The sequence below is a fragment of the Otolemur garnettii genome, unplaced genomic scaffold (genome assembly GCF_000181295.1).
Source record: "Otolemur garnettii isolate 467f Iridium unplaced genomic scaffold, OtoGar3 scaffold00059, whole genome shotgun sequence".
Lineage (NCBI taxonomy): Eukaryota > Metazoa > Chordata > Mammalia > Primates > Galagidae > Otolemur > Otolemur garnettii.
The window spans coordinates 5,190,454-5,207,554 of NW_003852454.1; the positions used below are offsets into that span (position 1 = coordinate 5,190,454).

Consider the following 17,101-nt stretch of genomic DNA (forward strand, 5'->3'; position numbering starts at 1 on the left):
CTGCCACCTTAGGTGTATGTGGCTGGCGCCTTAGCCTGTTGAGCTATAGGCGCCGAGCCACTTTAAGATGTTTTAATTGCCAAGATTACCTTCTGAAGCCTCCATATCCAATTCTGAAGGATCCAGCTCTTCCTCATGCCATAGCTTGGCAGTCCCCATGAGCATGGATGGCATCTTTATACGTAGACACAGCTCAGTCCAGACTGAGCCTATAGCTCAGCTGCAGACACAGACATGTAGATGGGAATATTGTTGCACAACAGAAGAATACATTTACAGTAACTACTTTCTGCTAATTTCTTACTATCTCTTCAGAGCTATAAGATATCAAACAAGTAGCCTGGTGCCTTTTCCTCAGACTCTGCCTGGTCAATAGCCCACTCTTGAGCCCTTGAAGTTGCTTCTTCAGTCCATCGTCCTTACATAGAGACAGCTAAACAAGTTATTGGTTAGCACATGAGACTAGGGCAGGGGTCCTCAAACTTTTTAAACAGAGGGCCAGGTCACTGTCCCTCAGACCATTGGAGGGCCGGACTGCGGACCCCAGGACGATTTGGCTGCTAGGCAGGACAGGCAGCGGTGGCAAAAACACCCAGCGGGCCTGATAAATGTCCTAGGCAGGCTGCATATAGCCCGCGGGCCGTAGTTTGAGGATGCTTGGACTAGGGTCTCAAAATGATTATCCTCAGCTGTCACTTTTTGTTCAAATCCTCTGATTCAGAATGAGGCTCACTCCAAGAGTGGCCTACAGACCTGAGCTCTGCCTCCAACCACGGTCAGCAGGTGATCTTTTTTTTTTTTTTGTAGAGACAGAGTGTCACTTTATTCCCCTCTGTAGAGGGCTGTGGTGTCACACTGCTCACAGCAACCTCCAACTCCTGGGCTCAGGCAATTCTCTTGCTTTAGCCTCCCGAGTAGCTGAGACTACAGGCGCCCACCACAACACCCGTTGTTGCAGTTTGGCCAGGGCCAGGTTTGAACCTGCCACCCTGGGTATATGGGGCCAGCACCCGACCCACTGAGCCACAGGCGGCAGGTGATCTTTCTACACCCCAGCTCCCACAAGTAGATCCTGGGTCCTCTGATTCAGAAACTCACCAGGAACACCACATGCCCTCTAGGAGCTGCGTGACCCCAGCCACACTCCTTAGCCACCTCTCTCAGCCCTGTCCTCTTGTCACAAAGGGATTGCACTTGTCACAAAGGTCCTTTGCATCTTTGACATTTTAACTTTCTTTTTTTTTGAGACAGAGCCTCAAGCTGTCGCCCTGGGTAGAGTTCCGTGGCATCACAGCTCACAGCAACCTCCAACTCCTGGGCTTAAGCGATTCTCTTGCCTCAGCCTCCCAAGTAGCTAGGACCACAGGTGCCCGCCACAACTCCTGGCTATTTTTTTGGTTGTAGTTGTCATTGTTGTTTGGCGGGTCCAGGCTAGATTCGAATCCACCAGCTCAGGTGTACGTGGTTGGCGTCTTAGCCACGTGAGCTATAGGTGCCGAGCTGACATTTTAACATTAACAGGAGTACAAGAGTAATAAGTAACTGAAGAGGTCACCCGGTATGCAACTACACTACAGATACTGGCCCTCCACCTGCCCTTCCTCAGGCATTTGTGGAGATAGTTTGAATCCAATTTGTGACCCTAGAGCACTTAATTTGGCTTCTTCCTTCATTGCTTTCATTAAAGAGCTTCACTGAAAAGCTCTTCCTGAATGCAGCCGCACTTCCAGAGGCTTTCCGTGTGCTGTCCCTTTGGGTTATTTCCTGCGTGCCTCTTTACTACTCCCCTCTCCTTTGCCTGGACATGAGCATGAGATAAACAGAAAGCACGCAGCGTGGGATGTGGGGCACGGCAGGGGCTCAAAAGTATGAGCTCCTTTCCTATTAGTTCCCCCCATCGCCATCCCAAAGTGAAGTCAGCAGCTTTGTTCTTCATTTTTGGCATATTTCTAAAATGTCAAATCTCCCATCGTCAGAGAAAACAAGGGTATTGTAGAGAGAAGGAAAGCTTTGGGGTTGGGAAGACCTGCCACGTTGCTTGCTAGCTGTGTTGCCTCCCTCTACCCTTGGGCCAGTTACTTATTACTAAAGCCCTTTGAGTGACAATTTGCTCATCTGTGAAAGAGGTGTGATGATGGTGTCCCTCATGGGGACATTGGAGAATAAAAGTAAGATGCCTATGTAAACCCACTGTGCCTGACGTGTATGCTGGTAACACTGCCTGGTCTTCCCTCTGCGCCTGTCCACTAAACCTTGTAGTCACTCTGTTGCCACCAGATGGCAATGCTCTATCACCATTTTGACAGAATGGTGCATTTTACTGGAAGGCAAGGACACTTTAAAGTTGACCCATGTAATCAGTAAGCTGAGTTCAGGGGACCTTCTGAAGACTGAAAAAGCCACATAAGACATGGAGCAAAGTGGCGACCTGCTGATTATGTCCACCCACTGTCAGCACGTACAGATCTCAAGAATTAAGAAAAAGCATCCTATTTCTTTTTTCAAAGCAACTGTCCTTAGAAAAATCTCCTGAGGCTGTTCTTTCAACAACCAGTCAGAACATAGTTACTTTGGGCTTATTCAACCATGAATTAAACATGAATTCTACATGAATTACAGGAAACTTTCCAACCATGAGTTGCTACTTTGCGCTTCTATGCCTGAGTGCTCTGTTGGGTCAGTTTATTTCAAAACAAACTGTAGGTGCATAACAGATCATAAAATCAGGGAAGGATTCTATATTTCCTAATTGTAGATTTCCACTGGCTATAAGATTCTAGGTCATGTTTTTATATCTAAAAACAGTTACAAAACAAGAAGGGTAATTCTTTTTAAGGTCTGTCCTGGCTTATTCAGGCTGCTCTAACAAAATGCCACAGACTGGGTAGTTTACAAATAAGGAAATTTATTTCTCACAGTTTGGGAGGCTGAGATGTTCAAGACCAAGGTGTGGTGTCCTGGTTCATACATGGTTATCTTCTCACTGTGTCCTCACATGGTGGAAGGGGGAGGAGCTCTCTCAGGCTTTCTTTATAAGGCACCAATCCCTTTCACCAGGGCTTCATATTCATAACCTAATCACCTCCCACAGCCTTCATCTCAAAATACACTGGGGTTAGGTTCCAGCATATGACTTTTGGGAGGCACACAAAATTTATTCTATAGCAACATCCTACAACTTCATTAATGATATTTCAATTTTGTAACCATTTTGCTTAAGTAAATTACATCCTATTACTTATGAGACTTCCCTCATATCTTTTGCCCGTAAGAGTTATCTCTTTATTGTTAAACCATGCGACATAGTTACTTATTGATTATTTATTTCAACTTATTTTTGTATTCATAATCATTGAAGCAGCTCATCGATGTCTTTATTCTTTGGTAAATTCTGTGAGAATTTGTTAAGTCACTGTGGATTCCCATAAAATCTGAGTGTCAACAGCAACTGAAGAAATTATCTAATCCAGTAGTTTCCAGATAGTTTCAGATTTTATAAATGAGTGAAATGTCCAGAAGGATTTTGGGAACTTACTTGGGTTAGTCAGAGTTTTACTTTGTTAAATAAGGACACTAAAACAAAACAAAACAAAACAAAATAAAATAAAATAAAATGTTCCACCATCATCTAGTGTCATGACCATTTCAATTTTAAAAGAGCATATTAGCACAAAATATAAGAGGAACGTGATCTCAAAATTTAAAAATTGGATTAGTTTTGCTTCATGAGAAATTCTTGGTGGTTGCCATTTCATCTTCCTTAGACCAGTCTAATTTCAGGAGAGGAGTCCAGACGCTGAAGCTCTCGGCCCCTCTGGCTGCGCATCTTCTAATCTAACGCTTCAGTAGAATTTTCTAATAGAATGTGGATTCTCTGTCGTGAAGTCAGTAAATAGGGCTAGCTTCTGGGTGTTGGGGCCCAGGTTTCTTTTAGTAGGAAATGAGATTAAAGACCAAAAGCTGGGTGCTAGGTGTGCACATTGTTACTGGGTAGTTTTGTTTCTTTGCCTATTCAGCAAACTCTGGGATATGCACACACACATCATGTACATGTAAATATGTATGCACGCATAAATATATATACACATAAGTACACATCAACACACAAATACATTTACATTTTTTAAAATCATAAATTCACACCAATACCCAAAAGTTAAGTCCATATCTATTGAGCTATTGATTGCTTGCCACCATTCCACATCTGTATTTCCTTCCACTGTGAGAATCCTGGCTTCTAATACATTTACTTACTCAATTTTATAATACATCTAAAATCGTTTCAGAATTGCTTCATCTGTATTCACTCTCATAAACATGCGAGATAAATAGAGTTCAGATTTATTTGAAGTTCCCCCTCGTCCCCCATCCCACCCAAGACTGTGGCACATATTCAAACACTGTATTTATAAGTTACTTGAATTATTTCCTTCTCTCTCCTTTCTTTCTTCTTTTTCTTTCTTTTCTCATTTCTTCCTTCCAGTCTTCTTCCTTTTTTTCAGTCTCTCTCTCTCTCATTCTCTCTCTTCTTCTCTCCCCATCCCTCCAGTGTGATTTTGGAATAATGTGAAATATTATTTGTTTTGGTTTTCTTTCAGTCTATTTCACTTCCTTTTTTATTGACTATTTTATTTTTCAATATGTAGAACAGTAACTAGTTTTACAAATTCAAAACTATACAAAAAGAGGTCCGTGGTGGATGGGGGCCACAGGCATGGTGAAAAAAAAAAAAAAAACTACACAAAAAGAAATACTCAGGAAAGAGTCACTCCCTCCCGTCTCCCTTCCACCCCCGGTAGGTAATCAGCGTGGTCGTCCACCTTATCCTTCCTGTGTTTCTCTTTGTAGTGCTAACCAGAATATCTGGTTTTTCTTATTCCTCCTCCTTTACTATACAAAAAGTGGCCTTCTAGATATGCTTTCCTGCATTTGCTTCTTTCATTTAATATATCCTGAAAATCACTTTTTATCAGTTCACAGATACCTTTATCATTCTTTTTGCCATCTGTAAAAACCATGGTGCCATTATTTTCTGGGGTTTTTTTAGCCAGTTTCCATACTTGGCAAACAGGTGTATTTTTCCACAATAACTAAACCAAGTTTTTTTGTTGACGCAGTCTCACTATGTTGCCCTCAGCAGGATGCCATGCCAATCACAGCTCACGGTAACCTCTAACTCTTGGGCCTAAGTGATTCTCTTGCCTCAGCCTCCCAAGTACCTGGGACTACAGGCGCCCACCACAATGCCTGGCTATTTTTTTTTTATTGCAGTTGTCATTGTTGTTTAGCAGGCCCGGGCCGGGTTCGAACCCACCTGCCTCAGTGTATATGGCCAGCACCCTAACCACTGAGCAATGGGCACTGAACCCAAAGGTAAGAGGCTTAGTATCTCAAAGACATCCCCACAAAGGAGTGTTCAACTTGTCCCTGTTTCTCCATCCCCGCCACCTCCTTTCCTTCAGCTGGCAACTTTTCCAGCGCCTGCAAGGAGGTCTGTCTCCTTCCACACGTGTTCCAGGCTCTGGCATTCTTTGCTTTTGTTCATGAGACAGCACTCTTTAGCTTCTAGAAATTGATTCCAGAAAAGTACTGAAGACTTTTATTCCCTGATGTCCTTTCTCCTATTTTCTTTGCTGTTGTGTGGTCAGCTTTTATTCCATCAACATCGTTTGAAAGGTTTACAAGGAAGAGTTGGGACTAAAAATGACACAAAGACTTTGTTAACCAGTTTGATGGAAGTGTTTCGGATTGTATGTGAAAACCCCACACTGTACCCCAGAAGTGCATTAATGTACACAGTTACCATTCAATTAAAAAATAAATAAATAAATAAAAATAAAATAAAATAAAATAAGAGTTGGGACTAAAAATAGTGAGTGGTTGTTTCACCTTCTTGAAAAGAAAGTCTACGGCCAGCCTCTTAAAAATAAAAATACATATTTTTTCTCCCTCTCTCAATTCTTTAACATCCTCAATATCCAGGAATTTTTGTATAAAGTTCTGAAGTTACAATACCAAACAATACATAAGAGGGTAGAGAGGAATATTTAAAATTGAATAGACTGACTAAGGAAGAGTACAGACTGTCTACGCCCACCCCAGGAAATAATATGATTTTAGACCAGCAGTTCTCAACGTGTGGGTCGCTACCCCTTTGGGGGTCGAACGACCCTTTCACAGGGGTTGCCTAAGACCATCCTGCATATCAGATATTTACATTACGATTCATAACAGTAGCAAAATTACAGTTATGAAGTAGCAACGAAAATAATGTTATGGTTGGAGGTCACCACAACATGAGGAACTGTATTAAAGGGTCGTGGCACTAGGAAGGTTGAGAACCACTGTTTTAGACACTACCAACTGTTATGATTGTTGTTATGCTTCTGTTTTTAAACTCCAAAAATGTCTTATTTGGCAAGGTTCTTCTGGGTTAGACCGGGCCTATTTATTGCACCCCCTACCTTTGCTTCTCAAGAAACATGAGTGGATTTTCAAGACGGAGGGCAGACAGAGTCAGAGGCCTCATCATCAGTGGAATGAAAGTGCTTTAGAAAATTATATAAAGACTCCAAGACTTGTAATGTGGTTGCTTATTCTCAACTTCCTGTGTGATTTTTCCACAGCTGTGATTCCCTCAATTCGGTCATGCTTCCCACAGATGTCCCCGCCATTCTTGCTGCCTTACCAGAAGACGACAGACTAGAAACAGTGGAACGGTAGCGTTCTTTTCTTTTGGTCTCTAATGTGATCTGTTTTCCAAAAATACATGCAGTGTTGTGAGAGACTCCAAAACAGCACACAGTGCCTGAGCTTGAACTCGAATGGGAAGGTAACACAACCACATCACCATCGAGATTAAATGTTAAGTTCATGGCAGAGAATCGACAGTCTTTAAGCTGTACAATTTACAGATCTTTAGATGCTCCAGAAGTTCAAGGAGGGGAGATGGGAGGGGGTGCCTGATGAGCTTGGAAGGCTTTAGTGGCCATGTGGAGTTGGGTTAGTACATGAAGGATGGGTAGGATTTGAATGAGCAAAAAGAAGCGTAAGCCCCAGAGCAAGGCACTTATGTCTAAGTTTAGTGATCAGCATCCAACAACCAGTGCAATGGATTCTGGGATCTCCTATCCCCATGCCCATTTAAGCTGAATGGCTGGAGACCCTGCAGCAGATCCCAGAATGGAAATCTGAGCCATGAAGAGCACGTGCCCCGTCCCAGCACCACTTCTCTGTGGTGAGCCCCTCAGCACGTTGCATCCAAACGCCCAGCACATATGTGAATCCAGCCAGATAGCCTGCCGCCACCCAGCATGCAGATGCCGCTAGACCTTAATCCTTACCTTCCTCCTTTCTAAAAATATATTTAGCTATTTACTACATCACCACATAATTTCAGGGAGAGAATCAGAAGTTCTGTATGTCGTAGCAGCTACTTTCTACCAGGAAAAAGTAAAGTCCATTTCAGTTTTCTAGTTTAATTATCCAACATAGCATAAAGTTTCATATGTATTCATCTTTCCTTAAAATTGGATTCTACTAGGATGATCATAGAACACCCAAGATGTTTAATAGCACAGCAATAAAGGGTGTGGGGTGTGGACTCCAGCCCTCCACCGTGCCATCCACTTTCAGTACACCTTGGGCAAGTGAGTTCACCTCTCTGCTTCCATACCCTCACCTTTAAAATGGAATAACCCCAAGACGCCATCTCACGAGTGGCTGCAGAAATCAATGAGTAAATACATGCCAAGTGTGTGTGGCCTGGCACATAGTAAGGTCTTGATCACTGGAGCTATTATTATTAATGACTTTGGTCAACGAACCCCTAACCCAGTATCTGACACAGGTAGTCAAGCAACAACTCACTTTTAAATAAATGTCTTCTCACCCAATAGTGTCAATCTGAGAAAATGAAAATGAGAGATTTCCAAAGTAGCAAACAAAGATATAGTGATGTCCCAAGAGGCTTCCTTTCATCCTGTGTCATGCTAAAGGAAGAGAAGATGAATAAATATTTTTATATTTGGATTTTTAGTGTCCTTGGGGGTATGAAGGAACACTTAAATGTATTGCTGTATAGCAGAGTTGGAGAATAGCACCAAGAGGGCCACCAGCCTTACATGGCAAGATCAAGGACACAAAGGAAGACCCTTGGCCCCAAAGTTACTCCTTACTGTATTTCCTGAACTTTTGTTAACAAAGATTCATTCCTTTAGCTTTGGGCTTAGTCCCCATTAAAGTACATATACCTCTAGGAGGGAACAGTTTGAATCTTATAACTCAGTATAAGACCTCATGAGCCTTTTTAGAGTTGAGGTTTGGGAAGCAGGAAAGATGATGGAAAATGAGGGGATTTCTAATCCAGTGGAGAGGTCAAGGAAAATATGAAGAGGAGGTGGGTGAGAAGTCAAAAACACACATGCCCAGCTTAGCCATTAACAGAAAGCCCAATGCTTCTGTGTGTTTCTGTTTGATGTGAAGTATGGGCATGAAGAGTTTGGTTTCTGGTCGCGACTCAGGCCAAGTGACCAGTCCTGTGCCTGCTTGATTGTCCCTGCATTTGAGGAATAAAAGAAAGTGTTCTGAAGTATAACTGTATTTCTGTGGCAAGATGGATGTCTTCTTTTTATGTGAGGTATGATTCATTAATGGATTTTGCCTCTACATGGTCTAAGCTCATTTCACAAATGAAGCTCTTGTTATTGAACTCCTGTCACTGATCAAAATATTGTAGAAACTACAAACAGTCCCTGATTTATGATGGTTTGACTTAGGATTTATCAACTTCATGATGGTATGTAAATGTTACTCATTACTTACCATGGGATTACATCTGGATAAATCCATTGTGAGTTGGAAATTTCATAAGCCAAAAATGTATTTTCAACTTAAAATGTTCAACTCATCAGGACATTATCTCATTTTAAGTCAATGGATCATCTGTATTTACCGATGTATTTTTCTGACCGTTTCTTTGGCATCTGCAAATGTCCTTAGGTCTATTCTGGTGAGACAGAACACAGGGATGATAAGTCAGGCAAAGCATATTGCTGCCTCAGAGATAGGCAGCAAAGATTAGCAGAAGTCTAGGATTCAGGGTAAGCCAGGCCATCAAGGCTCAGCAAGCTGCCCAGAATGGGGGTAGTCTTGCCTTCATATGCCATACTTTGCATCCCAGCTTAGGAATCCCAAAGGCACTCCACTTGGGATTCTGTACCTCCCCTTGGAATTCACAGGGACCACAGCTCAAGCTTCTGTACCCTTGAGTTGAAGCACAGCACAACATGCTCTCCCAGGATTAACTCGGACACAGCCCAGCTGTTATAGACTTGCCCTCCTCATCTCAGGATATTGCATGTTCAGAATATTCTGCCTGAGAATTGCAAGTAAGAGGGAGAAGAACCAGCACAACCAAGGCCATCTAGGGCCCCGTCCTCCTGCAGCATCCTTGCTGATTGGCACTTCTTAGCTCCATTGTTCAAAAATATTTTCATTTGTAATAAATCCAGACTTTCACATTCTAAATTATATTATCAGTTGTGATGGAGCAAAGAAATTCTGGTAACTCAAGCACTGATAACAATTCCACATTGTCATGATTAGACTAGGATCACTGCCACCCTGCACTGTGATCGTAGCAAACAGTTTATTACTCACCACCCTACAATATCTCTCACACTGAGTATAGACTCAGGAATAAGTATTTGTTGATTACTGTTTCTTTATTTTATAAACACATACTCCATTGATACTTTCCGTGCATTTTCAGTCCATGTAAGTAAACAATTAATGAAATCCTTAATAGCAAATAGCCAGTTCCTCTAAGGCCTGCCACATGCAGTGATACTTGGTGACACTTGAGTATTTAAAGGTTGGAATCCAGATCTAAAAGGAAGGGTGGAGGGCTTTCTACTCAACTACCACATGAGGGCATTTTTTGAGAACACTGCAGTCAAAATAGAACGATAAATATTTGGTTCATGTCTTGTCTGGCTGGGAAGCTGCTCAGCAAACCAAAACACAGACAACCCTCCTCCATTCAGCACTTGTGTGCACACTATTGTGACTTAGTTTCTTCATCTTTGAAGTGGGAATAGTAGTGCCTATTTCATAGAGGGTTGTCAGAATTAAAGAAGATGATGATGATGATAATTATAGTAACTCCCACTCACTGAGCTCTAAATGTCTATCAGGTAGTGATGTGCAAGCAGTCTCATTTAATTCCCATGATAAGGTCTTATTATTTTGCACACTTTAGAGATGAGGAAACAGCTAATGGAAGATAATGTTTGCAAAGCACCAGCATATACTAGCTACTCAGTAAGTTTTAGATTTCAGTCTTATGAGGTTAGAACAACTTTTTGCAGATTTCAAGGATTTTTTTTTTTCAAATTTTCCATACCCACATCTGTTTACTCTGCTGAGTAAAGTGTTCTTGGTTTTAATTCCAAACTTTGAAGGCTTATTGCCTTTGTTGATCTTGGAAGCATTTCTCTTTAACTGAGTGTGGCAGAGAAGGTTACTATCAAAAAATGTATTATCCTCTTCTAAAATCATACAGCCATTGAAACTAGAGGTCAAATTTTCCAGCCTTCCTTGCAGTTAAGTTGTCCATTTGAGTAGGCTTTTGCCAATGGTAGATAGCCAGCCAAGATTCATGTATATTTTGCTTCTGAAGTCAGGACTTAACAGAATGAGTATGTCCCCTCCACATTATCCCTTCTCATTTTACTCTAACTGATACCTCAACATGCAGTGAGCCAGCTTGAACCATCAAACAACAAAGCTGTAAACCAGAGGTTGGCAAACTGGCCCAGAGCCAAATCTGGTCCACCATCTATGTTTGTAAATAAAGTTTTATTGTAACATAGCCATACCATTCACTTATATGTTTTCTATGATTCCTTTCAAGCTACAATAGCAGAATTGAGTAGTTGTAAAGAGACCCTGTGACCCACAAACTCTCTGTAGGAAAAGTTTGCTGATCCCTGCTCTAGCATAAAAGATAAAAGAAAACCTAAATCCCTTCAATTTCTTCTTTCATCAGTAGACTATTTAGAAATATATTGTTTAATTTTAAAGGACTTGTGGACTCTAGCTATCTTCTTTGCTATTGATTTCTATTCTAATTTCATTGTGACCAGAAAACATACACCAAATGATTTCAACCTTTTGAAATCTTTCAGGCTTTCTTTATAGCCCAAGAGACAGTCACTTTTAGTAAATGTTCCATACGTACCTAGAAAGAATATGAATTTTGTAATCTCATTTTTTAAAATGCTTTTTATCCTCTGATGTAGTTATAAATAACTACCATTATTCCTATCATTGTTTGTTGGTGGAAAGCAATTTATCAGCATTATTCTCTCTTAGCATAAACGCAACAAAAATAGATGGGACTAAAGGTAAATACCACAAGAACTGCATAACTCCTAAATTATCACAATATTTCATTCTGTTTTTATGTTGGGAAGGAAAACCAGATCCTACTAAACATCTTATTAATTTTCAGTGAGCTCTCTGAAAAGACTATAGAAGTTACATTGACTCCAGAAATGATCCAAGCAGAATTCCCTACTTTGGACACCAAGAAGGAGAAGTAAGTGCATGTTTTTAAGCCTTATTAGGAGATACCCTTCAATAAAATTTATCCTACATGGTGTACAGAATTGTCAAATTGTCTGAATCTAAATATCTCAATCTTTGAAAGAGATATATTTCCAGTGCTTCATATATTTATATTTTATTTTATGCACAATCACATGCACTGAAATTTTGCTAAGAAAGTCTTTAAAAGCTGAAATCAATTTGCCATTTTTCTTATCAGTCAATTTCAGTGATATGTTTGTTTCTTATAAATAGCTGATTGAGTTTCATTCAATACAAGGAACTCAAGCTCTGGAGCCAGCCCTGAAGTTGAATCCCAGCTCCACTATTTATCACATGTGAGATCTCAATCCAAGTTATTGTATTTATTTTCTCTGGGCCTCAGTGGCCTCATCTGTAACATGCAGAAAATAAAATCTCTCTCCCAGGGCAGTTGTGAGGATTGAATGAGGTGCCAAGTGTGGAAGCCTCCAGCTAGTCACCTGGCGTGAACTAGAGCTTAGTAAATGTTCTTTCCTTCTTCTCTCCATGAGCGGACTAACTAGCTATGTAAATATCCTTCTAAAAATTACTTGGGAAACATAATGATAAATATGTAAAATGTGTTCAACCTCATTCGTAATGAAAGACATACAAATTAAAACAAAAAAACTGGTTTTAAAGAATACTTTTGTAATGTAAATAACCACTTATAGTTGGTATGGTTTTTAAGTTTGGAATTCCAGAGGTACAGTACATTTTTTTGCTCTTTCATTTTTTAAATGCTGTTTTATTATTTAAAAAAATTAGAAAATACAGAAAAATATAAAGAATAAAATAAAAACAATAATCCTAGCATTCGAAGGTATTAACTTATACATTTTGATATATGGTCTTCTGTTTTAACAAAATCAAATCATGTTGTATATACTGTTTTGTTTCTGCACTTTTATTTAATAATATGTCATAGACATATTTAAAAATACAGGTATTCATTATTATATTTCACTGAGTAGATATACCATAATATATTTAACCAACCCTTTACCGATGAACATGCAAACTCTTTTCAATGTTTTTCTGTTATTAATAATGCTACAACAAACATCTTTATGCCATAATTCCCTACAAATTTATAAGACTGTTTCCTTAGGAGAAATTTTATTAATAGATTAACGTGCATTTTAAGCTTTTAACATATATTGCTTAATTGCCATCCAGAAAGTGCATTGACATCCTTCCTACTAGCAGAGGACAGGACTGCCTGCATTCAAACATGGAATATTATTGTGGAGCTGGGGCAGGGGTGTGGGGTAGGGAATCTCATTTTTATCAGTAGAATAAAATTTTTCCAAGACCATCTCATTGTTTTAATTTTTTTGTTTACAAGTGATATTAAAATTTTTCCTATTCTTATCAACATTTTTATTCTTCTTTTTTTTTTGAGACAGAGTCTCACTATGTCACCCTCAGTAGAGTGCCAGGGCATCACAGCTCATAGCAATTGCCAACTCTTGGGCTTAAGTGACTGTCTTACCTCAGCCTCCCAAGTAGCTGGGACTATAGGTGGCTGCCACAACGCCTGGTTATTTTTTTTTTTTTTGCAGTTTTTGGCCGGGGCCAGGTTTGAACCTGCCACCTCCAGTATATGGGGCCAGCACCCTACTCCTTCGAGCCACAGGTGCTGCCCATGCCCAGCTATTTTTTGTTGCAGTTGTCATTGTTGGTTAGCTGGCCCACGCCAGGTTCGAACCCACCAAGTTCGGTATATGTGGCTGGCACTGTAATTCACTGTCCTATGGGTGCTGAGTTCATTTTTCTTCTTTTAAATAGAAGGTTGTTAGCTTGTTTTGACTATTTTTAATTTTTTTTTTTGAGACAGAGCCTCAAGCTGTCCCCCTGGGTAGAGTGCTATGGCATCACAGCTCACCGCAACCTCCAACTCCTGGGCTCAAGCGAGTCTCCTGCCTCAGCCTCCCAAGTAGCTGGGACCACAGGCACCTGCCACAGTGCCCAGCTATTTTTTGGTTGCAGCTGTGGTTGTTTGGCGGGCCGGGCTGGGTTCTAACCTGCTACCTTAGTTGTATGTGGCTGGCGCCTTAGCCACTTGAGCCACAGGCACAGAGCCATATTTTTTATATTTTTTATAGAAGTCACTCAATTATTAAGGATAATTATCCTTTCTTACATATACACTGCAAACTCATTTTCTCTATTTCCTCAAAATTGATCATATCTTAGGCCACAAAACAGGTCTCAACAAACTCAGAAAAGTCAAAATCGTTTTCTCAGCTTGCCCCTCCCTTTGTTTAGGGTCTTACGGGTGGCCCTACCTTTTCTGAAAGGAGCGCTCACATGTCTTAGGGCGCTGTGGGGTTTCTCTGGTTTGTTTGTGATAGTGTCAGAGGCCTACAAGCACCATCACCTCTCAGGAAATCTATTGGTAGTTTCTGGTGAATGAAAATTTAGAAAATAAAGATTTTAAATAGAATTCCAGGGAACACGTGTTTTGATCAGTTAACTGATTCAGTAAAGTATCATACTACAAAGCACATAAAACTTCTTGCACCTTAACAAATACACACACTTCATGTTTTGTTTCAAGTTTCAAATAGTTGACTAAAAGTTTTAAGCAAAAACTCTTTTTTTTCAATTTCAAAAATGATCCCTGGAAGTAGAATGGCTGGCCCTCTGAGCAGAGTAACATCCAATATAACTCTCCACTCACTCCCTTTTTCACTTGAGTTTGAGTTTTCACCCTTTACACTACATAGCTAATGTTGAATGACATTTGAATAGTAAGTTATTATTTTTTAAAGCCCTTCTTTTTTGGAGACAGAGTCTTGCTCTTTCACCCTGGGCATAGCGCAGTGACATCATAGCCACCTCAAATTCTAGGGCTCAAGCAACCCTCCTGCTGAAATCTCCCAAGTTGCTGAGACCACAAGTGCCCACAACAACACCCACTAATTTTCATATTTTTAGTAGAGACAGACTCTCACTCTTGCTCAGGCTACTCTTAAACTCCTGACCTCAAGCAATCCTCCTGTTTCTGTCTCCCAGAGTGCTAGGACTACAGGCATGTGCCATTGCACCTGGCCTCTCCAATTATTATAACATGAAAATGAAGTATATATATTCACCCAAATTGGTATAGCATTTTTCTCTTCTTTATGTATATTGGCTACATTGTTATGTGTTTTTGACAAAAAAAAAAATTAACAATAAAATCTAATCATTTTCTCATACACCAATTAGCTTCTAATTTAAAAAACATATATATGTATATATACATTCACACATTTGCAACAAACATTTCCATGGCGTTTTGAATTTACCTCTTTTGTAGTTAAAATTATTTATATATACTTTTCATGTGTGAAAATTATCAGTATAATTACCATTTTATTGACTGTATAGTATTCTAACAGGTTAATATCCCATAGAGCATTTTCAAAAGTTACTTGATTCCAAAATTCTCTTTAGCTCATTTCAAGCATTATCTTATGCTCAGGATTTCCCCCTCTGTTCTTTAGTTGTTGCTTTTCTTACCCTCCACCAGAAGCCAACAGAGTCCTCCTGTCAGATGCGCATATCGTCAGAGTTTGGACATACAGGGAAAGAACAAAGCGACACATAACTGGGGGTAATTTCCCCCGTGAAGACTGCTATTTAGTTTCTATCAGCCATTTTTTTTGTGGATGTAAAGTATATCTGCCCTCCCTCAATGGCTGAAATTAACTGGAGAGAGTCTTTGCTGCCTAGACAGTGGCCTCAGCCCTCTCAAGACCCACAAAAGGGAATCATGTTGTAAAATGTCCAAGAAACTGTGAGAGTGACTTTAGTTGGTGACATGTCCGTTGACATTCCTCAGGTTATCACAATATCACTCAATCACGCATATCTTTGAAGGGATTCATGATCTATATATCTTCAGACATGATTCCATAAAATGATTCCAATTAATTTCTTTGGTTAAATGCATTAGGGAACATTTTAATTGTCCATTTTCAGATATTTCTGGTCTTCCAAAACTGTCAGGCATTTGCCAGAACTTTACATGTTACCTTCTTTAGAAAATGTCTCGGAAGCATTTAATTTTATGTTGGATTCTCCCATCTCCCAGGCAGCTCATGTGGCTGAGTTCAGTCTTTACGCAAAATGTCTGTCTTTTCAACCAACGCACCTGTCATTGCCTCCCAGATACATGAACACTGATCGGCACATGACAGTCTCTGAGCCGAGTCTCCCTCGGCACCTTACCCTTGGCCACTGCTCACCAAGCGGCAAGTTGGCCCCTGAGAAGCCCGGCTGCTCCTCATCTCCCACCCTTTGTATAGCCCCCATTGTGCACCTCCGTTGACGGCCTCATTTCACACGACATCCAACTGAAGTTGCACCCAGCTAGCCTTGGCTATCCCAACATCAGTCTCGGCTCCACATCGGCCCCTACTTGCCCAGCTGCACGGCCTTCCCTCTCCGTTCCCACTCATCTAGAGCCAGTGTCAGAGTCAGAACCATTATGTATCTACTTCATTCAGGAGGATGAAAAACCTACTAACGCTGACTGAGCGTGTAGAAGACATCACACTGGGACCTCTATGAATAATTTCATCTCCCCTTCAAAATGGTGGGAGGTAGGAATTACTGCCATTTGTACACAGGAAACAGACACTCTGCACAATTAGGTGACTTGCCCCGGCTAAGAGACTGGTGCCACTGAGACTACAAGCCAGGTTTGAATCCCTTCTAAGCTGAGTATTTTTGCTGGTAACTAAATTATTACTAAGTATAATTAAAACTTTCTTTATGGCTCAGCGCCTGTGGCTGAAGTGGCTAAGGCGCCAGCCACATACACCTAAGGTGGCGGGTTCAAATCCAGCCCGGGCCCGCCAAACAACAATGATGGCTGCAACCAAAAAAAAAAATAGCCAGGCGTTGTGGCGGGCGCCTGTGGTCCCAGGGAGACTCGCTTGAGCCTAGGAGTTGGAGATTGTTGTGAGTGATACCACAGCACTCTACCCACGGGGACAGCTTGAGACTCCGTCTCAAAAAAAAAAAAAAAAAAGAAACAACTTTATTTATATGTTAAAAAATAACTCTCCAACCTTCACCAGCCGGGTGTTGGTGGGTGACTCACATGTTCCCTGTGTCTTTCAGAGAAGTGAAAGACCAGGCACAACCACCAGAGAAGGCAGGAGAAAAGATCTTGGAAGAGATGAAGACTCTGCGGAGCAAAGCTCTCAACACATACCTGATTCTAGAATAAAACTCACCAGGAGGTCACGCCCTTCCAGGTGCTTCCTCCAGGTCACTATCCTCCTTTGTGTCTATTTGCATTCCAACCATTTTTGGAATTAAAACTTGCAGAGGAAAAAAATTGAAATGTAGATGATGTATATATTTTTAGATTATAAATTTTATTTTTAAAAATAAAATGTCATTAGTATAATGGCAACGTTGGTAGCTTTTTTATACCACATTGCTGGAATGCTGCTGAGCAAGGCATGAT

At 40.7% G+C, this 17,101-nt stretch overlaps 1 protein-coding gene across 1 annotated transcript in view; it reads left to right on the forward strand.

Annotated features, from left to right (window-relative positions):
- CFAP221 (cilia and flagella associated protein 221) overlaps window positions 1–16,858 on the forward strand; it is a 115,829-nt gene extending 98,971 nt beyond the window's left edge. Inside the window, exons 21-23 of the mRNA XM_012806876.1 lie at window positions 6,627–6,719; window positions 11,516–11,602; window positions 16,750–16,858. Coding sequence (XP_012662330.1) covers window positions 6,627–6,719; window positions 11,516–11,602; window positions 16,750–16,858 — 289 coding nt within the window. The remainder of the gene's footprint in view (window positions 1–6,626; window positions 6,720–11,515; window positions 11,603–16,749) is intronic.
- Window positions 16,859–17,101: the final 243 nt, after the last annotated feature.